The sequence below is a fragment of the Paroedura picta genome, chromosome 9 (genome assembly GCF_049243985.1).
Source record: "Paroedura picta isolate Pp20150507F chromosome 9, Ppicta_v3.0, whole genome shotgun sequence".
Taxonomy (NCBI): domain Eukaryota; kingdom Metazoa; phylum Chordata; class Lepidosauria; order Squamata; family Gekkonidae; genus Paroedura; species Paroedura picta.
Window position 1 is genome coordinate 4,691,716 of NC_135377.1, and position 25,353 is coordinate 4,717,068.

At 43.3% G+C, this 25,353-nt stretch overlaps 1 protein-coding gene across 15 annotated transcripts in view; it reads left to right on the forward strand.

The window, feature by feature from the left end:
• PTK2 (protein tyrosine kinase 2) overlaps nucleotides 1–25,353 on the forward strand; it is a 248,292-nt gene that overhangs the window by 113,073 nt on the left and 109,866 nt on the right. For 14 of the 15 annotated variants that reach the window (XM_077351407.1, XM_077351399.1, XM_077351401.1 and 11 more), the window contains 2 exons: nucleotides 3,579–3,745; nucleotides 18,016–18,103. In XM_077351407.1, the coding sequence (XP_077207522.1) occupies nucleotides 3,579–3,745; nucleotides 18,016–18,103 (255 nt within the window). Of the gene's footprint in view, nucleotides 1–3,578; nucleotides 3,750–18,015; nucleotides 18,104–25,353 lie in introns of those variants that run through there. The other variant, XM_077351410.1, reaches the window with a different exon arrangement.

Genomic DNA, 25,353 nt, shown 5'->3' on the forward strand with positions numbered 1-25,353 from the left:
TTTTCTTGGATGCTTTAGGATGCTTAGGGCTGATCCCGCGTTGAGCAGGGGGTTGGACTAGATGGCCTGTATGGCCCCTTCCAACTCTGTGATTCTGTGATTCTGTGAAGTTTTATTGGATAGAAAAAATGCTATAGGAATTCTGAATGACAAAAAAGTCAGCTTGCAGGCAATGTATGCGCCGTTGAACCAGGGACTCCTGTGTGTCTGCATCAGCTGTTCCAGGTACATGCCTCTCTGTGATACCAGATAAGGGGGGAATCTCAGAAGTCATTCAGAAGTTCTGTTTCGGAGTTTCTTAGGTAGCGTAGAACAACTCTGCTCCATCCTCTACATGGCTGCTTTTTAAATACTTGAAGATGGTTATCAGATCCCCTCTCAGTCATCTCCTCTCCAGGCTAAGCAGATGCTACTTCCCTAATCTCAGAAGGGAGGATCACTCAAAGCAGGGCCTCCAAAGATGACTGTAGGTTTGAGCAGGTCCATAAGGGAGCAGACAGTCTGTCAGGTATGTTGAAGCCCCCAGGATGTATGAAGGAAGCCGAGTCCAATGCTCCTGGATATCTTGTCTGTATCTGAACAGGTGTAAATATACAATGTGTAGAATATAATGATGCAGATGACATCATTCTGGCAGAATAAACTTCTGTACATGGCTGTAACGTTTCAGAGAGCAGGTGGGGAACCCCCCCCCCCCAAAAAAAAATCCCTTCACTCCCATCGTAGGTTAGCAGCAGTCTGACATCCTCTCACTTTCAGGCTCTGGCATGCGTGCTTCACAAAGCTACTCTGAGAAACTGTTTATGGTTTTAGATTTATGTGTAGCTCAATAACCCTGCTATTGCTTACAGTAATAATGTCTTGAGATGAAACAGGTGAAGTGAAAATAGCAGGGGCCTTCTCGATTCTCTTGCTTCAGGCTCCGATCTGGTGAACTGGCTAAACGGAGCATTTCATCAAGCATGTAATTTCACCACCCCAGTTTTCTTACTTTACAAATCCGTGTAAGAATGCAGATGATTCATCTTGCGGTCGCTCCTTGTTCCTGTCCTTGGTCATTTGCAACCTTGCCAGTGAGGGTGTGTGTGGTTTTTGTCTCTTCTAACTGCGACTTATACGTCAGTGATCTCCTCTGGATTCCCCTGAATGCTGCTTGTCCTTTTTCCCCGCAGTCTCATCTTTGCCTTGTATAAACTGTAGCTCCCATTCCAATATGAAAAAGGCTGTCATTTTTCATTTGTTAGGAAAACGGTGTCCTACTTGGCCAGCGTTCTGAAATAAACTCTGCATGTTACAGAGTTTTCGTGCCAAGTTCATAAAGCAGAGAAAAATGAATGAGTTACATTCTGCGGATGGCTCTATTTGTGCGCAGATTGCATATGAAGGAGGGGAATTAGCAGTGTGCCCAGTTGGGGATGGTAGTGGCTGGCAAAACACCAGGCTTTCATTTAACAGCGTGCAAATATCACCATTAGGGCGGGCAAGGAGTTACTCTTGGAGCTCGTGCTGAACTTTACGGCTTGGGCTATGGGTCACTGTCCCACGCAGCAGACCTTTGAACTTTGTAGCTATAGAAAGCCATGACCTGGTTAGCACAGGCTAGCCTGGTCTCGTCAGATATCAGAAGCTAAGCAGGGTTGGCCCTGGTCAGTATTTGGATGGGAAATGACCAAGGAATACCAGAATAAAATCAGAATCCTGTAGCACCTTTAAGACCAACAAAGATTTATTTATTCAAGGCGTGAGCTTTTGAGTGCAAGCACTCTTCCTCAGAATACCAGGGTCAAGAGATGGAAACGAACATCTTTTGCTGCTGCGGAAAACTCCCAGGATCGCCATAATTAATCTGTGACTTGACGGCAATCAATCAACCAATTAATCAATATGGGTACTTGGCCCACGCAGCAGGCTTGTAAACGCTTGTAGCCATAGGAAAACTGGCAGAAATAGTGGCACATGAAAGAAAGTTTTTTTCCCCCTTTAGAAACTATGGAACAGGTTTCCCCACATTTCCCACACTGTGGTTAGATTAGAAGAAATGCCGTGTGGGAAAGGCTCTCTCCCTTTCTCCATTCCCCGGGAGGCCAGTGATTCTCACTTGTTTCTCATCAGCAGTAGGGACTCGCTCTGAGACCTATTGTGCAAAGAATATCGCTCTCTAAGGCATCGGGAAAGGTGTTATCTTTTATAGTGTTGCATGGTTTTGAAAAAAAAAATACTGCAGTCCTTCATTTTAAAAGCTTTGGGTTATATTATGAATAAAGGAATTCTGGCAAAACTAGGCAGTATTATTAAAAAGCTACGACTTTCATTCATTCATTCATTCATTCATTCATTCATTCATTCATTCATTCATTCTTTCATTCATTCATTCTTTCATTCATTCATTCATTCATTCATTCATTCATTCATTCATTCATTCATTCATTCGTTCCATTTTTAAGCGCACTTCTCCTGTAGAGCCCACAGATTCATTCATTCATTCATTCATTCATTCATTCATTCATTCATTCATTCATTCATTCATTCATTCATTTTATTTATATACTGCTCTCCCAGGAGGCTCAGGGCAATTTACATAAAACATATAAGCAAGAAACAATCCATAATGTATAAATAACCATAACTACTAACCGATAACAGTGCAAACAGTGCAAACAGGTCCAGGAGCAGATGGAATTGACGGGTTACATTTTCTTTTTTTCTGGTTTGTGTGTGTGTGTGGGGGGGAGGGATCCATCTTCTTTTGGTCTCTTCTTCAAAAACTGGTGAAAATGCCCTCTTTTTGAATGGGAAGGATAGGAATATCCCTAGTTAGTAGCCTAATTAGGTTTGTCATAGTGATCACTTGTTTGAAGTCATCATTTTGGGAATATGTCCTCTTTTTTTTGCTTTTCAAAACACATTAACCTTGACTTAGGTTAAGGTTACCACAGTCTAAATTTACAGGCCAGTGGCATCTAGTCCCATTACTTCTCTCCTGAGTACAGGATTAGATCTAGCAAGGATTAGTCTGAATGCTTAAACTTTCTAGCAGCCAGCGAACAAAGATCACAGCATGAAAACTTACTCAGCAGTAATAGCTTTGCCTATTAGGAGGGCTTCTGTCACTGAGGAGATTCATGTTGACACTTAAGGACAAGCAAAGGAATTCAAGCGCTTATGAGAGTGAGTGAGCAGGGTTGTTCCCCCCCCCCCCAATCTTTTCTGCTCTTTCACAAAGGTAGTTGGGAAGTTGGTGGCTGTCAGTAAGATGGTAGAAGATTATGTTTTAAAGCGGTTGTCCTCATTGTAATACGAAATACTTGAAAAATGTACCGTCGTGCTGTTTGAATCGACTGTGCTTGTGGAAAATGAATGTGAAATGCCACTATAAATTCTTTCAAAACACTTGTAAACTAGAATTTTATGAGCATTAAATGCCTTTATTGATAAATAGTTCGTGGTGCTGTTTATTTTTAATTTTACTGAGTTTTGTGTAGATAGCAGGGTTTTTTTCTCTCCAAAAAGCTATGCACTGAAACCTGTCTTGTTCCAGTATTGTAAATGAAAATTGTATTTATTTTTCTTCTTTCCAGGGCATAATCCAGAAAATAGTGGATAGTCACAAAGTCAAGAATGTAGCCTGTTACGGTTTGCGGCTCAGTCACCTGCAGTCAGAGGAAGTTCATTGGCTGCATCCAGACATGGGAGTGTCCAATGTGAGAGAGAAATTTGAACTAAGTCATGCTCCAGAGGAATGGAAGTAAGATTTTAACCTTTCACGTTGTACTCTGGCAGGGGCTCATGGGAATTGTAGTCCATGGACATCTGGAGGAATATACGTTGACTACCCCTGCTCTAGAGGATGACAAGGATGATTTGTACTTATTTCCTGCCCTTTCTCTTTAGACTCAGGGTGGAGTACATCAACATGCTAAACCAGACAAAAAAGCCCATACCACCTGGAAAGGAACTATTTCAATAGTATGTGGTTCTGGTTTCTGGAATAACGACGAGGGGATGGCAAATGAACCCAGTGAATTCTTAGTATCTGTTTTCATTGTGGAAAATGAAAATGCCTCCACCAGGCATTTGGCTGAGACCAGACGTAATCAACAGCGACCAAGGGCCCCTGCTCCCACCCACCCCCTCAGAATTCAATAAATAAACCACCCCCCTCAGAATCCCATCAATAAGCCCTGGACCTGTTTGTAGTACTATATTGTTATACCGTTATATTGTGCTGTTATTTTGGTTACAATTATTAGTTATCAGTTATACATGTTACAGACTGTTTTATGTATTGTTCTCTGTTATGATGTAAACCGCCCTGAGCCTCCGGGGAGGGCGGTATATAAGTATGATAAACAAACAAATAAATAAATAAACAAATAAATAAATAAATAAATAAATAAATAAATAAATAAATAAAATGAGGGGCATATATCCACACCAGGACCATTTGGAGCAATTGAGTCAAGTTGAGGTGAAGTTCTAGTTCTGTTAAAAAGGTAAAGGTATCCCCTGTGCAAGCACCGAGTCATGTCTGACCCTTGGGGTGATGCCCTCTAGCGTTTTCATGGCAGACTCAATGCGGGGTGGTGTGCCAGTGCCTTCCCCAGTCATCACCGTTTACCCCCCAGCAAGCTGGGTACTCATTTTACCGGCTTCGGAAGGATGGAAGGCTGAGTCAACCTTGAGCCAGCTGCTGGGATTGAACTCCCAGCCTCATGGGCAGAGCTTTCAGACGGCTGCCTTACCACTCTGCGCCACAAGAGGCTCTACTAAAGTTGCTGTTCTAGGTTTATTAGGCAAAATGAAAATTAGTAAAACTGGAGGTCCACATGCCATATACCTGAAGTTCCTTAAGGAATTAAAATGGAAAATATTTGGTCTACTAAATTACACATGGTGGGAGAAAGTGGATATGAAGAGCTTTTACTCCCACTCCTATAATACCAGAATTTAGGGATTATAGAATTTAGGGAACCTCCCATTGGAGGTTCAGGACAGTCAAAGAAAATGCTGCTTTACTGAACAAGTGATTAAATTGAGAAATTCATCACCAGCCATCAAAGTGATGCCTATGAGCATAGATGAATTCAAGAGGGAATTAGATTTATAATGGATTGACCGAGCTTGGTGACAGTATAGCTCTGACTACCAGTTCTGGGAAGCGGGAGTTTGAAGTCTGTGCACTCTTTGTTTTGAATCTTTGGGGCACCTGGTTGGCTGCCATGTGAAACAGTATGCTGGACTACAAGGACTCCTGGTCTGATCTAGCAGGCTTCTTACTGTGTTCTTATGTTGAAGGAAGGTCTTATGTGTAGACCAAGAATTTGTCGAACCGTGAGGTTTCTTGACAGCCCCAGAAGGATTTCCCGAATGGGTGGAAGTTAATCATTTTTTAATGTTTAAAAAATTGTTAAACAGTTATCAGGTGATATGACTATGTATGGTCATGTTGACCCCCTCCCCAAATGGCCAGTGATGGCCCTGGAGTGGGTAGAAAGAAAAAGAAGGAAGAGTTTGCACTTCTGTGCTGCTTTTCTCTACCCAAAGGAGTCTCAAAGCAGCTACCTTTCGCCTTCTCTTCTCCCCACAACAGACATCCTGTGAGGGAGGTGGGGCTGAGAGAGCCCTGATATTACTGCTCGGTCAGAACAGATTTATCACTGCTGTGAAGAGCCCAAGGTCACCCAGCTGGTTGCATGTGGGGGAATAAAACCCGGCACGCCAGATTAGAAGTCCGCACTCCTAACCACTACACCAAGCTGGCTCTCCACCAAGGAGAGGGGCCCCAGGTGGATGTGTTCAGAGCTATGCTTCCCAGTCATATTCTGTACAATTGCACCACTTTGACCCATTATGCACGGGGGTTTTAGCGCACATTCAGGGTGGAATGGCGGCGACTAAAATCACCGATAATGCACGGTGCCGGCTGCAACTGGCCTCAGCTTCGGTGCATGCCGCCGAAAAAGCCGCGTTAGCTTAGAAAGCGCAGCTTCCAGGTGACCGGGGCGCAACCAGAAGTGGCACCCGGATCTCTGCATGCATAAACGGTTACTCTGGGTTTTGCCGCCGTCACGCTCCGTGCATAACCGGTGTGCGTCGCGTCTTCCCCCTCCGCGTTTTCCATGTGACCCGAAATCGCAGTTTCGGCGGCCGTGCATAATGGGCCTTTGGGGGTTTCTTGAAGCCTGAAGTATGTTTCAGGAGGTTCTCAACAGTAAAAAAAGTTGAGAAAGGCTAGTGTAGAAATCTCATTGATCTGGAAGCATGAAAAATAACAGTGGGGTAGAGTTGGCGAGAGGTTCTGGAGCTTGCTGGAATACATGGGTTGTGATGGAGAGCCTATCCTGGATGGCTTATCTGCTGTTACAGCAGTCTGAGATAGGGAAGGACGTGACCGCTTAATCTGCTGCTCATTAATCCTGCTGACAAGGCAAGAAGATAAGGCTGCATTGGGGCCGTCCATGAGTGGAGTGGATAAATATTAGGGAGTAAAGTGAATTAAAAACAAGACGTCAAGCAGTGGAATGAAACCTCTTGATTGGAATGCCATCTCTCTTAGGCTCTAAGGCAGGGGTAGTCAAACTGCGGCCCTCCAGATGTCCATGGACTACAATTCCCAGGAGCCCCTGCCAGCGAATGCTGGCAGGGGCTTCTGGGAATTGTAGTCCATGGACATCTGGAGGGCCGCAGTTTGACTACCCCTGCTCTAAGGCTTGAAGAGATACACCAGGTGACAGACTGCGTATCAGGAGGGCGATGTTCATTAGAACTAACATCATTTGCAGTTTGGAATTGCCCCAACGATTTCCCATGCTATTGGAGCTGTAGGTGCAGGGTGAGGGGAAGAGGTCAGAAACATGACTGGCAACTCTACTCTTAAAAGTCTGGCTGCCAGCCTGGGTTCAGGAAGGAGATGGCTATAGTAGCACGTGGATGATCGCCACGTTCAGGTGGATAAAGGCAGTCCTCCTCTATCGTTTCTTGGATGCTTTAGGATGCTTTGGGCTGATCCTGCATTGAGCAGGGGATTGGACTAGATGGCCTGTATGGCTTCTTCCAACTCTATGGTTCTATGATTCTATGATTCTATCGTTGGGATTAGAACTGTTGGCTGCTTTTGCTGTAGATCCTGCCATATTGCTGAGACAGCCAGTGGATCTTAGAAGACTGGTGTTGAGTTGGTTCTGGTCTTTCCTCTCAAATCAGTCGCAAAAACTTGCAGTGGGAGATGCTGATGCAGGAAGGGGGATGTGCACAAGGCTTGGTGTTATTTCCCATGTTGTTTAATGTCTGTGTAAACTTCCTTAATTGAGATTGTTGAGAATTTGGAAGTAATTTGTTGCTGATATGGTGATGACAGCTCTTGATTTCACTGGGTCCTGGTCTTGCTTGATAGTCTTCCTAGATGAGTTATAGGTTGCTTCAAACCTCCCTGCTTTCTGGCAAGACTGTATAGCTTCAGGGACAGTATAAGCCCTAAACAAAGGGAAATCCTAAAGGAAGCATGGTTTCAGGTTGATTTATAATATATCTATACTAGGGGCCAAGCCTGTTGCATTCAGGAATACAATGGGCGCTAGATTAGGGGGGCAGGGATGGAAGAACTGGACAGACAGGCAAGCTGGTTTGAGGAGGTGGCACTCAGGGGCGGGACAGCAACCCTGATTGGGTGTTAAGTGCTGAGTGGCACTTAAGCCATGAGACCAGCTCCTCCTCCAAGGCTTTACCAGAAAAATATATTGGAACAGATATCCGTTTTCTTAACGTTGTCTTAATGTTTATTTTTTTCTGTTGTCTTTACCTGCTGGGTTCCAGGATGCCCAGAAGAAGAGCAGGCATCTTTAAACCGCTCCTGCGGAGCGGATTAAATAAAAGGGTAAGGGCTGTCTGGGAGGAGTTAGGGCAGGCCCTGTCAGGGATAAAAACGTGGCGAGGCCGCTCCGGCGGCTGGGAGAAGCCCCGAACGTGCTCCAGGGTGCGGTCGCGGCCTCTCCGGCCCCAAATGTTTCTTGAACAACATCCACTCAAAAATGTGGAATTATCGATAGGACTGGATTGCATGGCAACTTCTACCTTATTTGTGTGTTTCTTTGTGTGTGTTTTACTTAGGTATTTCTTTGCTCTTCTTTGAAATATACCAAACTATTTCTAGATAAACAAGTAAACAAGAATATAGTTTTAATAAGGTACAGCAGCACCCCCCCCCATCACTGACCCACATCCTGCTCTAGTTCTGGATCCTGCTAATGCAAGAACACGTGTTGCAAGCCACAGGCTGAGACCCTATGCTAGTGCCTAGTGCCTTTTTGCTACACCCAGGCTTTTAATAACAACAGAGGGAGAGAAACTGAAGCTCAACTTGATCTGTTTGTAGAAGCTGTCAACTGTTACCGTGAACTTTCTGGGCCAGAAACATTATGACGCTTTACAGTTGGCCAAAAATCTACAGTTGGCTAGGTCTGACAGGAAGAAAGTAGATTCATTTGAAATGTGGTGCTGGAGGAAACTGCCAAAAAGACAAATAAATTGTTCCTAGATCATATCAAGTCTGAACTTTTCCTAGAAGCTAAAATTACTAAAGCGAGGCTATAATGCTTTGGCCACGTTATGAGAAGACAGGAGTCTCTGGGAAAGGCAGGGAAAGTTGAAAGCAGGAGGGAAAGAGAAAGACCCAACAGGAGATGGATTGACTCCATCAAGGAAGCTACACCCTTAGCTTGCAACACCTGACCAAATCAGGACATTTTGTAGGGCATTAATTCATAGGGTCGCCATAAGGCATAAGCAACTGGACAGCACCCCTCTACACACACACACACACACACACACACTCACTCACTCACTCACTCACTCACTCACACACACAGGGCTTTATTACTTTCCTAGAATCTTAGAATCATAGAGTTGGAAGGGGCCATACAGGCCATCTAGTCCAACCCCGTGCTCAACGCAGGATCAGTCCTAACCATCCTAAAGCATCCAAGAAAAGTATGTATCCAGCCTTTGCTTGAAGACTTCCAGTGAGGGGGAGCCTCCTTATGCAGCCTATTCCACTGCTGAACTACTCTGACTGTGAAAAATGTTTTCCTGATATCTAGCCTATATCGTTGTACTTGAAGTTTAAAGTACATTACTGCATGTCCTCTCCTCTGCAGCCAACAGAAACAGCATCCTGCCCTCCTCCACGTGACAACCTTTCAAATACTTAAAGAGGGCTATCATGTCCCCTCTCAACCTCCTTTTCTCCAGGCGGAACACTCCCAAGTCCCTCAACCTATCTTCATAGGGCTTGGTCCCTTGGCCCCAGATCATCTTCGTCGCTCTCCTCTGTACCCTTTCAATTTTATCTACGTCCTTCTTGAAGTGAGGCCTCCAGAACTGCACACAGTACTCCAGGTGTGCTCTGACCAGTGCCGTATACAATGGGATTGTGACATCTTGTGATTTTGATGTGATTCCCCTGTTGATACAGCTCAAAACGGCATTTGCCTTTTTTACCGCTGCATCACCCTGCCTGCTCATGTTTAGTTTACAATCCACAAGTACCCCAAGGTCTGTGGGTCACCACAAGTACCCCAAGGTCACACTGTGTGTGAACGTATACCTATTGGTAATTTTTATGAAGTAGATTGGCCAGGTTGGGAGTGCTCATAACTTGGAAAAAGTCACTGCCAAAGTCACTGGATGAATAAGTCCTTAGTGAAGTTCAGCTAGACAGACTTCATAAATGCTAAATACATTACATAGGTATGTACATTTGGGTATTTCCAATCTGAAAAAATTCCTTACTAGTATTTTTAGGTATATATGGGATTCTGGATACCGATTCCCCCCCCCAAATTCCAGAAATATTGAGGAATAGTTGAAATTGTACAGGGATGGCATTTTAAGGCATCTAGGGCTGCTTGAATTTTGCAAGTTTTCTGAGAAATGGGAGGGAGAATGGATGGAGAAAGGTCTCCCAGGCAATGAGTTCAAAAAACCTTCGCACAGAAAATAAATAAATAAATAAATAAATAAATAAATAAATAAATAAATAAATAAATAAATAAATAAATTCACATACACATATACATATACATATATATGTGGTGTCAAAGTTGTACTCCTTGCTGCCTTAGGAAATTAGATGAGTAACTCAGTTTGAAACAAACATAGGCAGTTCCCACAAAAGTCTTTAAACCAAAGTTCATGCACGTTGTACTTACGTTGTGTTTCTTCTTGATGGAGTTTGGAAGGAAGAGGGGTGCTAGTGATGAAGAGCTGTTGGTTCTACTGAGCTTGCACATTTGCCCTAGGTTCTTCTGGTATTCTTGCGGGAGTAGGGTTGGCTGGGCATCCGTAACACTGTATCATGTAATTCATATATAAATTAACAGTTTTATTATATAAAAGCCAATTTGGTGTAGCGGTTAGGAGTGCGGACTTCTAATCTGGCATGCCGGGTTTGATTCTGCGCTCCCCCACATGCTGCCAGCTGGGTGACCTTGGGCTCCCCACAGCACTGATAAAGCTGTTCTGACCGAGCAGTGATATCAGGGCTCTCTCAGCCTCACCCACCCCACAGGGTGTCTGTTGTGGGGAGAGGAAAGGGGAGGTAATTGTGAGCCACTTTGAGCCTCCTTCAGGTAGAGAAAAGCAGCATATAAGAACCAACTCTTTTTCTTCTTCTTAAAATTCATATAAACAAAACATAGTTGCTATTCCCTGAACACCTTGCCTTGTGGTGTTTTATGAAGAAGAAGTTACTCTTTTCCCCCCTCTAGTTTCCTGCTATGGAGTTATTCAAAGGATAATATGATTAGGGATTTTTTTTAAGCTTTGCTGCCTCTTGACTTACATGCATTATGACTGCAAAGATTAGTTATAAAATGTAAAAAAAAATGACCATGTCATTTGTATTCTCATGTCTTAACATAGCACAGAATATCATTACTATTGAAAGCAAAGTTACATAATTATTCTGGTTTTTAGGCAATCAGGTTTTATCGGTTCCAGCATGAACGCATCATGAGGTTGTATAAATTATTCAGCATCTCTCCGGAGTGTCATTTCATGCTTTATCAAAGATGTGCAGCCTGACTTGCTCTTTTAAGCTATAGGAGTTTGTTGGAATAATGAAAATACTGCTGTCATATTTTTAATACCCTGAAACACAGCATTTAGGATCAGATGACAGTGCTTGTAAAAATATTTAGATTAGCCATGTAGAAGAGAGAATCCTGGAAGGGTGCTCGAATTTAACAGCTTACAGGATTGTAATAATATATACTCTTTCCCTTGCATGGGATTTTGTGTTAATGACTTTAAAATACTGCCTTTGAAATGTGAAAAAGAATATTTATACAAGCCAAAGAAAAGCAAAAATATGACAGTTTCAAAATCCTGGCATCCATATTTATAACCCCCTTTTAGTGTATTTCTGTAGTAAAAGAGTAATGTGGAGGATGTGCAGTGGTTTTGGTCTCCAAATATATCTAGATTTGAATCTACTAGCACCTTTGAAGCCAATGAGATTTTTGGGAGGGAGATGGAGGTTTGCAAGCTTTTGGGAGACAAGACTCTCTTTGTCAGATAAAAATTGGAATGGAAGTCCTTGGGTCCTTATATCACCAGTCAGAGTGTGGGTCCCAAGTCTCCTCTTTGCCATACCCCTCCCACCTTACAAAGTCAATTAAAGCAATGATTTAAATCACATTTTTCATTTAGTACTTCAAGTATATTGCGGGTAAGAGCACGCTTGGTTGCTGTAGCCATAAGCATAGACTGGCTTAAAACTGAATAGGTTAATTCAGTCTTCGAATTAATATTGAGCAAGCGCTAGAATCGAGTCCAGCAGCACCAATACATCTGACAAAGAGAGCTTTTGACTCTTGAAAGAACTTATCCCTTCCCTCCTCAATCTTCTTGGTCTCTAAGGTGCTGCTGGACTTGAATCTTGCTGTTTTACAGATCAACACAGCTATCCTTCTGAAATGGAACTTAACAGTGCTGCTATTTTAGAAATTCAGTACATTACTTTTAGGTAACTCAGTGCTCACAGTGTTCCCCTCACAGCAGCTGAAGTTTTGCAATGTAAGGAAGAATACTCACCATGTGACACGTGATCTTGGGCTGGTCATATTTTCTCTCAGCCTAAGCCTATTCACAGGGTTGTTGTTAGTGGTAAGATGGAGACCCACAAGGACTGAATGTGAAAAACAGAATATGCCCTTTTAAAGCATTTTTGGACAGTGATGCTACGTGCTTTACTCTGCCCCTTGTCATAACTCTGCCCTGCTCATCAGAACAGTAAATCTGTTCTGAGAAGCAAGGGCTGGTAATAGTTACTGGGCGTAACCCTGTCCTGCATGTGATGGAAGGTAAATCTTCTCATTTGTTTTTGACTAGTAGGTTGAAAGATAAACATTTATAATTACAGTGCCAAGCCAGTTACAGAAATTCCATTGTCCCTAGGCATCAAATAGAAGAAGATGGCAACACAGATTAATGAATGGTTCTGATGAGATGAATAAATGGTTAGTTCTTGTCCCCTGGTTTCAATCCACAAATTGAATGCATGGATTTTGTTTTATGATAGATGATGATGATGAAGATAGTTTCTGACATAGTTTCTTACCTTCTGTTCTAAGAGATGATGTGTTTTATCAAATTCAGGTTTCATTTTAAATCAGGCTGCTAAAAATTGAATGAATGAATGAATGAATGAAAGGCATGCAGTTCAGATTAACACAACTGCCAAGCATAACATCAACCAAGGCATGGCCCTCTAGTAAGAATAAGAACCAAATGTTGTAGCTGCACTCATGCCAGTATCCTGGTGCCCTTGGAGTGCTCTTGAACGTTTGGCTGCCATGCAGCCTGGAACTACATCAGATTTCCTACAACAATTGCCCCCCCTCTCCCCATAATGTAATTTTCTTTAATTTTGTGGACTGTTTGCAGATGTGGGATGAGTTACCACCTGATTGTTGTCTTTCTCCTAACTGGAATCTGTGCCACAGTAATGGGTTTAAACTACGTGTGGAACGATATTAGCTAAATAGCAGGAATTTTTTTTCACAGCCAGAGTAGTTCAGCAGTGGAATTGACTGCCTAGGAGGTGGTGAGCTCCCCCTCATTGGCAGTCTTCAAGCAGCGGCTGGACAGATCCTTATCCTGGATGCTTCAGGCTGATCCTGCATTGAGCAGGTGGGACTAGCCTCTATCGCTCCTTCCAATTCTATGATTCTGTAACATATTGTAAATAGCTTCAACATAATTGGGAACTGGATTTTAGCATGTATATCTCTTGGAGGACTGGAGTGGTGCCAGAAGACTGGAATGTTATCCTAATCTTCAAAAAAGGGAGGAGAGCTGACCCAGGGAACTACAGGGTGTACAGCTGACCTCATTTGCAGGGAAGATATGGAGCAGATTTTAAAGGGGGGGGGAGGAATCTGCAAGCATCTGAAGGACAATTTGTTGATCTGGAGAAGTCAGAGGACCTTTATTGGCATATGGATCAGCCTGAAGCATGGATTTGTCTCCAACAGGTCCTGCCAGACTAACCTGGTTTCCTTCTTTGACTTAGCGACGGACTTATTAGATTGTGGAAATTCAGTTGATATCGCTTACCTGGATTTCAGTAAGGCCTTTTCCCCTTGATAGTCTGGTGGGTAAACTGGAGGACTGTAGACTGAATTGGATGGTTAGGTAGATAGGAAACTGCCTAGAAAACCGTACCCAAAGGGCGGTTGTCAATGGCATTTCATCAGATTTGAGGGAGGTGAGCAGCGGGGTGCCCCAGGGCTCAGTACTGGGTCCTGTGTTTTTCAACGTTTTTATCAATGATCTGGCTGAGGGGATGGAGGGGCTCATTAAATTTGCTGATGACACGAAATTTGGAGGAGTAGCAAACACCCCAGAAGATGTATATGGAGTTCAAGAGGATCTGAATATGCTGGAAAAGTGGGCAAAGGAGAACAAGATGCAATTCAATACGGAGAAGTGCGGAGTTCTACATCTGGGTCACAAAAATGAGAAGCAGGCGTACTGGATGGGAGATACACTTCTGGGTAGCAGTGTGTGTTGTGTGAATGAGATCTTGGGGGTACTTGTGCACTGTAAGCTAAATATGAGCAGACAGTGTAATGTGGTGGTAAAGAAAGCAAATGCTGGGCTTCATCAAGAGAAGCATCATATCAAAATCACAAGCTGTCATAGTCCCACTATATACTGCATTAGTCTGACTGCACCTGGAGTCCTGTGTGCAGGACGTGGACAAAATTGAGAGGATTCAAAGGAGAACGACGAGGACGATCTGGGTCCTAGAGACCGTCCCATGAGGAAAGGCTGAGGGACTTGGGAATGTTCAGCCTGGAGGAGATTGAGAGGGGACATGATTGCTGTCTTGAAGTATTTGCAAGGTTGTTACTTGGAGGAGGGCAGGGAAATGGTACCAGCAAGCATGAGAGATGACACCAATTGAATCTGAGTCAGTGCTAGATGACTTTAGAGTGTTTGTTTGCTAAGAAAAAAAGCCTTATAAAATGGCATCCCTTTATTACGTACTAGAAACTGATATTTGGGCACTTTTTAAAAGCTGCAATTCTTCGGTTAAGCATCGTTAAGCACTCCATTTGAGAGATATGATGAAAGCCAGCATCTCAAAACTTTGTCAGTTCTATTTGTGCAAAAATTTTGAGATTTATTTTGCATCATTGGGGTCAAGGCAGTTTGAAGTCAGAACTGCTCTGGTAAAAAGGGTTTTATGCTTAGCACTCTGCAAGAACGTTTTCTGTAGAAATGCAGTCTAGTAATAACTGGTTACTGTTTTATAACGGAAAGGAAGCAACCAGCGGCCTTTAAATTATCAAAATGTTAAACGGTTGGCAAGTTGTCTAGAAGCCCCAGATTTTAAAAGCTCCTGTTAAGCTGATGATTATCTCTGGGTATAATTGATTGCCTTAATATGGTTTATAATGAAGCTTCCATAGGCTGAGACTTGAAGATATATCTCTTTTTTTTAATACAACCACAGAGAGATTGGAACGATGATAATCATAGTTAGGAAAAGTTTGAAAGTAGAAGGAAATTATTTTCTTGTGAGATCAGATAGGAAGAGGTTTACAGAGCTTTAATGAGATGCAGATTAAAAACTTGTTAACGTTTCTGCCTCCTCCTAAAAAAAAAATAAGGCAGAAAAGGAGATGATAAAATTCTGCAGAGAATGGAACTGCATGACACATACCGTAATTTTGCAGGAATTAGCTTCCAGCTGGATCAAATTGATGTTACTGTTGAGCAGAGTCCCCCAACATGGTGCCCATCCATACTCCCCTCGGCACCCTTCAAACTTTAATGAAAGGTGGTGGGAAGCATTGCCGGGCAAGGCTTGTTATGGGCTGTGTTTTCACTCAGATGAGAAGCTTTTCCACTGACGAATGAGGCTTTGGGTTGTTTTAGGTTCTCCCTAAAACTACCAGACCATGCCCGGAAAACCAATTACAACCAGTTGACTCTATCCATGAAAGCCTTTGGTATGAGAGCCAGCTTGGCGTGGCGGTTAGGAGTGCGGACTTCTAATCTGGCATGCTGGGTTCGATTCCGCACTCCCCCACATGCAGCCAGCTGGGTGACCTTGGGCTCACCACAGCACTGATAAAGCTGTTCTGACCGAGCAGTGATATCAGGGCTCTCTCAGGCTCCCCTCCCTCACAGGGTGTCTGTTGTGGGGAGAGGAAAGGGAAGGCGATTGTAAGCCGCTACGAGACTCCTTCGGGTAGAGAGAGCGGCATATAAGAACCAACTCTTTTTCTTATTCAGTAATATCAGGGCCCTCTTAGCCTCACCTCCCTCACAGGGTTTCTGTTGTTGGGGAGAGGAAGGGAAGGTGAATGTAAGCCGCTATGAGGCTCCTTCAGGTAGAGAAAGGTGGCATATAAGAACCGACTCTTCTTCTTTTAAAATCATTAAAATCAACCCCCTTCCCAAACACAGGTCATTAAAGCAAAATTTAAAATTCAAAGTAAGCATATATACAAAACTGAGTTAAAATACATACAAAACCGATACAAAACATTTAAACAACTTGTTTAGGAAGGAATAGACTTCTCTAAATTCATCAAATACAGACAGATAATGGCTAGACATTATTTTTAAAAAGAGAAAGAAGTAGAAGAGTAAATGTATATATGCCTGTAAATTTTGGAACATAAATATTCCTGAAAGGTTTTTTCCCCCCCAAGAAATTGAAAATTGAGCTGTGACCCACAGAAGTTTATTCCTTGAAAAGTTGGTTTTGAGGTGCTACTGATCTTGAATTTTTTTCTTATCTTGAAAGAGGGCCTTCGTGAGAGTGTCTGCTGAATAGCGGGGCAATTCTGCACTCTTGAAATAAAAGTGCTTGTTATCTACTGAGGTTTCCAGGCTGTAGCTGAATATATGGAACTGCTGTGTTGCCTCATCAGCCTGACCCAATCGTTCTTACCTTTGTTCCCAAAATGATAGCCATGCTGAGAGAGAAAGTTATCACACACCACCTATTGCTCGTTCTGGATGGAGGAATTTGGCCTTCCAAGCCAAACTTGCAGAAGAGATTTCAAATGAAGAAAGGGGGTGGGGTGGGGAGAAGAGAACCTAATGTCAGTAGCTGATTATTCTAAAGCGGTACAGATTGGAGTAACCATTTGAGGGCTGATGAGGATGTAGCAAGCATTGAATAGCAAATCAACAGTGGATTATGTTGTGTATATTTATCTTGGCTTTTTAATATGTAAAATGTTTACGTTTTTTGTGTTCAATATGCTGATTTTTCCTTTTTGTGTGTTCAATATCCTGATTTTTCTTTAAGCAGCTCAGAGTGCTGTGTTAGGATCACAGCTATCTTGTGGTGATTGGATAAGGCTCTTGTTTGATGCTGCCAGTTAATTTGGTAGTGGAGCAAAGATTTGAAGCGGTATTCCCAACTCAACAGCGGTATTCCCAACTCAACAGCTGTGACTCCACTTACAATGAAGTGCTGTGAAGAGTTATGGCAGTCTTAAGTCCATTGTCTTCAGTGGCCTTAGATTGGAATAACTCACCATAGGATTGCATTGTTACCTTCTCTTTTTCTCCCAGATTGTCTCACTTGCCTTACTGTTCTTTATTAGCTAGTGTGTAAAATATACAGGGGTTCCTTTGTCTCTTGCATAGATGGAAAGACAGACTTGGGAGTATTTCATGCAAACACAAACAGAAGGACTTTAATCAGTAATGTACTCCTTACTGGATTATAAAGAACGGTTAGCGTGCGTCTCAAAGCAAAACCCCACAGCATCTTGCTAAATCCTATGTTCAACATTTTGTTATATAAGCAGATGATGTTATTAATATCCATTGTGGGCCAGGATCCAAAAAGGGGCCAGTGCGTGTAAAGGAAGATGGATAGCAGATATCTTTTTCTGATTTTAGCACATCATGAATTGTTGGATGGTGTTCTTGGAGGGACTTCCAACTTTTGGTGTGGATTCTTAGAGGAGGGGTATAAATACCTTTAGTAGGATAGAACAATAATACAACAATTTTGGAGAGGGAAAAATTATGAGAAGCCACTTCTGTACCTTACTATATCCTGATAAAACTAGGTCATTCATTATTTATACTTGAGTGTATAAGTACAGTTGTAACAGTAAGTGTGAAAATGTTCTATTGGAGTTTTATCTTCATTTATGATGATGAATTTCAAAACTAGATTCAAATCCAGTAACACAATTAGAGACCAAGAAGATTTTTGAAGTACAAGTTTTTGAGAGTTGAAACCCCCTGAGGGATAGAGGGAACTGACTCGTGATAGCCTAAATCCTGAAAATCTTGTTGGTCTCAGAGGTACCATTTGATTTGAATCTCGCTCTTCTACTGCAGACCATCATGGCTACCCTCTGAAACGATGAATATCAAGAGGATGTACATGGGGGATATATTTGTATTGATGTCATCTCAAGGCTTAATGCACAGATTACAAAATAAATTCTTCATGTTTGTCCTTCTTCATAGATACGAACTGCGAATCCGATATTTACCGAAGGGATTTTTGAACCAGTTTACCGAAGACAAACCAACATTAAATTTTTTCTATCAGCAGGTAAACAAACATATGCTGTCTTTAATGTGAACTTGCTTTTGCATTTTGAAAGTTTGCTCTATTTGTGAAAGGAACATATTAATGTAGGGGCAAAAAATATGCAGTGTCACTTTAAAAAAATGCACAGAGATTAGATGGGATTGGCTCTACCCCCCCCCCCCCCCATTATATTACTGACTCCTCCTTTTTAAGACCCTTAGTTGTTATAGATTTTCAAGTTTGGCATGCAACTGGCATATTTATGGATGACAGTTGTATTCTTGATTCATCTTACGCAGATATACTAAAGTAAATTTTGCTAGTTTTACTGAAGATGTACTTGCAGTTTCCATTCTCTCTATTAGAGGGGACCCTGAAATTAAGCTGCTTGCAGGACTCTGGCACACAACATGCCAGGTAGTCATTTGGCTTGCAACCTATGCGCAGAGATCTAATTTGCTGAAAACATGAATGCATCAGAATTAATTAATTCTAACTTTTTTGAGGATCCTAAGTTTACTCAATTCCTGTGGATCGATTATTCCAAATGTGGTCACATAATCGGTATTCATGACCCTGCTGCAGGTGTTGCCTATATGATGTCTTGTAGAAAATTCCAGCTGAAATATTTATACTGTATAGAGTCCTATGAAAACTTTGATCATTATGTATTGCATCCTATACCTGCTTCCTACTAGTTGGAGGGGGAGGCAATTTACACTGATTGACTTCTTCTAATGCAGACTCCCACAATATACCCAACACTGTTTCTGGGTTCTACTCAGCTTTGGATACAGTCCCATATCTTTGTTTGCAATGATGGGGGTGGTGGCAGTAGGCAATGAGCCATCCAGCTGCAGCCATTTTGAGCCTATGAGCACCTTTGGAATTTTGACACTGGGCGATGGGAACAGTCACAAAATGGCCACGGCTGTTCTGCCAGGCTATCTGCATTGTGGTAACAGCAAGGGACAGCGGATAAGCTCACCATCAATGGTGGTGCAGTAGCTCAGTTATGCACCATTGAGCTATCTTGTAGAAGCAAAACCTGAATCATGGCATCTAGGCAGAGCCTTTAAGCCAGGGGTAGTCAAACTGCGCCCCTCCAGATGTCCATGGACTACAATTCCCATGAGCCCCTGCCAGCGTTCGCTGCCAGGGGCTCATGGGAATTGTAGTCCATGGACAACTGGAGGGCCGCAGTTTGACTACCCCTGCTTTAAGCAGTAATGCAGGTAGGGAGAACTAGACGTGCAATTTTGTTTAGCAGGAGATATTCTCAGGGTTTCTGTTGGCAGTGGTTTCTGTTGTGCAGAGTTGTTTTTTTGTTTGTTTTTGTTTTTGTTAGGGCTTTTTGTTTGTTTGTTTTTTGCTGCTCCCAGGGGATTAAGGAAAAATGTAGAATTAGGACAGTCGCCCGGTTTTCCGACCTGACCTATGGAAATCGGGGGGGGGGGTGTTGTTTGTGAGTGAGTTTCTTCAAATCCTGCAAGGCCTTTTCTTTGTAGGTTCATTTCAGCCCCCACAAGTCACAACAGGAATGCCAGAAGTTTCAGAAAAGGCTTTTAAAAAACATCTCTCCATTCAGTGCCAAGAGATCCCATGTTTTGTGTGGAACCACATTTGTTGCATTCTTTTAACCTATTCTAAGCTGTCATGGAGATCATTGGCTTGAAAGGCAGGGAGAAAACGGCACACAAAAGCAGTTCCCTTAGCTTTTCTCCCTTTTATTGTTTCGTGCGCTTATGGAGCAAAATGTCCATTGCACTTGTGAAAGCAAAGGAGTTGAAAGGATTTGCTTGTGAGATAGGAGAACCTGTGGGAAATATGATTGAAAAGAACGAGATAATTATTAACCATCTTTACGTAGTTTTTTAGGCTGCTCAGGGACTGCACATGAGTGTTCTTAAGGGGAAAAGAACCCAAATATGGTAATTTATACATTAAAACAGCAGACTCTCGATCAAACAAGGGGTTTAATTTTTACAATATAACTATACTGGAAATGACATGTCAGCAATAGTTGAAATTAAAGGTTGCTTCAATATTGTGGTTACAGTCATGAATGACAAAACCTAGGAAAAAATAATACGATAGTACAAATAAGTAGAGTAAAAGTAATGGATCACATTTTGATTCCTTCTTTTGCTTTGCTCCACCTTCTGACAGGGTGGAGCTGAACTCTGCTTTCAAAATGGCAAAGGCTAAGATCTTGGTTTTTTTTTCCAGCCTTTCACAGGCTTGTTTTCTCCAGTTAACAGCTAGGGAGGGGGGAACCAGCCCAACAAGTTTCTCCTCTGCATTTTGGCATTATGTTGCCAATCGTAATGAAAGGGGTTGGGCGGTCACAGCAGTGCCGTGTGGGTATTGCCTCTGCCACTTGCACCTGCTTCCCCAGCAGGGGGGCGGCTTTTCTTGCCCCCTCTCGTATGGAATATATTTGGATTAGATTACAGAGCTCTGATTTACAGTCCACATATAGAGATGTACACCTTCAGAAGAACTTTTCCAAACCTTAGGAAAGAATGAAAACATGTTCCATCACACTCTGTATGTGGTGTAAGGCCCCTAGGGACTAGCTTCTTCAGTGGTGATTCCTCATTTCTGGAACTTTTTACCTGATGCAGGTGATTGCCAGATTTTAGGAACTAGGTAAGGGCCTTCCCCCCCCCCCCCTTTGCCAAGTCATTTGATTGATTGCTGTCTTTTCCCTCCCTCTCTGTTGCTGTGTGAAGGTTGCTGGTCTCTCTTTTTTTAATTTTTGTGCTGCAGTTTATATTTTGAAACATAGCGTTATTTGATTTTGTTAATTTTGGACTCTAAATCTTATAGAGAGCCCCCAGGTTAGAGCACAGTTTATGTTTTAAGCAAATTACTTTTTCAAAAAAAGTGGTACTTCGACATGCAGAAAGAGAAGAAATCCATTTTTTTTAAATACAAGACAGTTTAAAAATCAATCTGGTTCCAGTTTTCTCCTAAATGCTCTCTCTTGCAAAGAATTCTCTCGTTCCTTCATGTTTCTGATTGTGTCAAAGGGGAGGATTTCTTCCCAAAGCTGAGTGGCGATATCTTTAAAGATAATCATCCTTTTAAATCCCTTCTTAGAATCCTGTTAACTTAAACCAGCTAGCCCTTCTCAAGCCTGCCTCTGTTTGATGGAACTTCAAATGCGCTCCCCCCCCCCCCCATAGCTACAGCGAACAGTGTGTGCCCTGCAATTCCATGCTGGCTAGCAGATGAAAACAGGGAGATATGCGTAATACCCCAATTCACACATGGAACACCACTGGCCAAAGCCTTCCTTTAAAGCAGGGGTAGTCAAACTGCGGCCCTCCAGATGTCCATGGTAGCGAATGCTGGCAGGGGTTCATGGGAATTGTAGTCCATGGACATCTGGAGGGCCGCAGTTTGACTACCCCTGCTTTAAACTCTATTTCATATTGCCAAAGGCTCTGCTCTGCCTTCTGTATTGTGCAACAGCCTGTCCTCTATTCATTCCATCCCCTGAAGCAGGAGGCCTTTGCTGTACCCTGATGGAGATGTCACTGTCAAGAGGAAGACAGACTCCAAGATGCCACTGATATGAATTAAACTGTTCATTGGAAAGCACCGTTTCACAAGACACTAGAAAAACAGACTGAATCAGATGCATGACGTGCATACATGGGGAAAGGCATGGCTAGAGAACCATCAGGAAGATGCATATACAGCGAAATAATATGGAATATATAATATGGAATATATAAATAGGCAGCACGTAAGTTCCACATAATATATTTCTGGTAAGGCCTTGGAGGAGGAGCACGTCTCATGGCTTAAGTACCACTCAGCGCTTAACACCCACTCAGGGCGGCTGTCCCGCCCCTGAGTGCCTCCTCCTCCAGCCTGTCTATCCAGTGGCCAGCCAATCTCCTTCTGTTCTCCACCCCTGACCACCCCCTCCTCCTTTCACTTCCCTCTGAGGCTCGGAGGCTGCGTGACAGCTGCCCCTGCCAGTGAGCTCCCTTCCTGGGGGCCTCCAGTTGGAAGCCTTTCCAGGTCCGGGGAGAGGGAGAGGCCATCCGCAGAGTTCTTCCACCCCACCCCCCAATCTTGCGCCCGATGTATTCCTGAATGCAATGGGCCTGGCCCCTAGTAAAAACCCACATTAAATGCCAACAGAGCCCTTCAGTTCTGTGCATAGTGCAAACTGCTCAGATCCCACACCAGGGATTTGTCTCAGATGTGCAAAGCTTCAGACATTTTGGTGACTGGGTAGAAATAAATTTGCTTTCTTGAGCATTTTGTAACTGGTTCTGGGCAGAGCTTACGTTACGCCTGCCAGTCGCATGGTAGTGTGGCAAACCCTTTGTTGTTTTTTGTTCCGCAGAATTCCTTTTGCAGCTGCTCACAAACAATACCGAGTACGTTTTGGGCTGGTACATTCATTGAGATAACTCTGCTCTTGTCAGTCAGGATGTTTTGTTTCACCTTGTACTAGTAAATCCCTTCTTTGCTGGTTTAAGCACCCTGTGATCCACATTTTACCCCTGAGTGATTTGATTTGTTATTTGAATAAGGAAAAGTTGTCGCAAGTAGTTTTTAGGAAATAAGTGAGGACGGTTGGCTTGGTCAGCTGTCCTGACATAACCCTTTACAGTGTTTGGCTTCTCATTTACTTAAACAGTCAAGGTATTAATCCAATTTTAAGAGACTTGAAAAGATAGGATAAGAGAGACCCTTCACTCACCCCTATTTCATGAAGAGACAAGCGATCACGTTCTTGGTGTCAGGTTGATTGTAAGAATGTAGGTGACCTAATTAGAAGGCTTATTAACTCTTGTGGTTAAAAATAGGTGATCTAGAATGAATCATGTTAGGTAGATGAATGTGGCTTATTCAAATTGGTCTGCAAATTATTTATTTATTATTTGTTTAATAATTAAAGCGTGTCTAAAAGGGGAAAAAGATCTAGGGATTATTAGTTTTGTGCAGGCGCAGAAAATCCTTGTTAGCAGTTCCTAACCTCTTCACAGCAATGCAGCTTCTTAGAAACTCTTGATCTGAAGCTATTTGGGCAGGAGGCAGTATGGTTGTTGGGCAGGAGGCAGACCTTGTTGTCGTGCTAGGAATCCCATCAGATCCTGGAATTTTGCTGCTGAATTCCAGTTGGTGACAGGAAAAACAATTGTCATGCACGACTTGACCTTGGCTACATCCCATTGAGAGCTAGTGAGCTCGTTTCTAGTCAACTCTTTATCTAGTTTTTGAGGTTTAGGAATAGGCATGATGACATGGATGTGGAAGAAGAAGAAGAAGAAGAAGAGTTGGTTCTTATATGCCGCTTTTCCCTACCCGAAGGAGGCTCAAAGCGGCTTACAGTCGCCTTCCCATTCCTCTCCCCACAACATACACCCTGTGGGGTGGGTGAGGCTGAGAGAGCCCTGATATCACTGCTCGGTCAGAACAGCTTTATCAGTGCTATGGCGAGCCCAAGGCCACCCAGCTGGTTGCATGTGGGGGAGCGCAGAATCGAACCTGGCATGCCAGATTAGAAGTACGCACTCCTAACCACTACACAAAACTGGCTCAAACTGGAAGTAGGAGGTCATGATTTTCCATAGAGATATCCTCCTTTCCAATTATCCTGTTTCCTGGTCCACAGTTTTTGAATGCATGTGCTTGGTAATGGGCTTGTGAGACAGACTGGGGAACATGTCCCTGTTCCCAGCTGAGCTGAGTGTGCTGGCCTTAGCACTGGCGTTGGAATAGTTCAAACTATTAATTTTGGAGCGCTTCATCTTTCGTTCTGGGTCTCTCTAAGGCCCATTATGCACGGCCGCCGAAACGGCGAATTTGGGTCACATCGAAAAAGCGGAGGGGGAAGACGCGACGCATACCGGTTATACACGGGGCGGGGCGCGACGGCGGCAAAACCCAGAGTAACCGATTATGCACGCGCCGATCCAGGCGCCGCTTCTGGTTGCGCCCCGCTCACCCGGAAGCTGCGCTTTCTTCCGCGTTTCACTGACGCGGCTTTTTCGGCGGCATGCACCGAAGCTGCAGCCGGTTGCAGCCGGCTCCGTGCGTTATCCGTGATTTTAGTCGCCGCCATTCCACCCCGAATGTGCGCTAAAACCCCCGTGCATAATGGGTCTAACTGGTAAAACTTAGGGTTTCGTGGCCATCACAACACCCATGTGACTCTCTCAGTTAATACCACATATATGCATATATGTCTAGCCCAAGACCGCCACATCTTGGGAGCTCACCAGGGTTGACCCTGGATAGTACTTGCATGGGGGACCACTAAGGAAGACGAGGGCTGCCATGCAGAGAAAGGCAATGGCAATCAACCTTCAAACATTGAAGGCCTTGAAAACCTTATGTGGTTGGCAAAAATAATCTGTAGCGTGAAGGCAATAACAATGTTTAAAAGAATAGACATAATCTTAGCCCAATTTTCTCTTCAGGACAGGGAGGTACTGGGAATATGGAGGGAGATCATAGTAATTCTATTGGCAGGCTTTCTCTACCAGGGTTTTTTGTAACCCTAGGGTTTCTTGAGGGTCCTGGAAGGGTGTTTTTCAAATGGGTAGGAGTTAGTTAATTTTAATATATTTTAAAATTTGATACACATTTATTGGGTGGTATGACTATATATAGTCATGTTGACCTACCTACCCCCTCCCAAAATGGCCAATGATGAGCCTGGAGGGGGTGGGAAAGGGACGGTCCTGGGTGGGTGTGTCTTCAGCTGTGCTTCCCAACCATATTCTGCATGATCGTGCCACTTCTGGGGTTTCTCAAAGCCTGAAGAATGTTTCAGGGGTTTCTCTACGGTAAAAAAGGTCGGGAAAGGCTGGATTAGGGTTTCAGGTTTGAGTGCCCCAGAACCTTGGCAGAGATGGCTGGAACATGGAAATGGCCCACCCATGGAGGACTACACAGCTACATGGTTTCCTGAATGTTCTGGGGGGATTTTCCTTCAAATCGTATTGAAGCCCTAGTTGAATTCTAAAACAATCTGAGCGACTAATGCATCCTCTTCCCCGGGGGAGCGTCTGTGTTTCACCACAATTCCCTGCGGGTTTGCTCTTGAGGAAAGGGGTGACGGCTGGAGTGAAAGCACAGGAAGCGGAGGATCACATTTTAAATCCCATCACGTAGCGGTAATGATGGTAAAGTAATCCTACCTGTCTCCTACCATTGCATCCATCACAGTCATCTGCTACGGTTCCTCAGGCATCCAGATATTTCATGTTCTGCACGTCGACAGCGTTTTAAGCCCT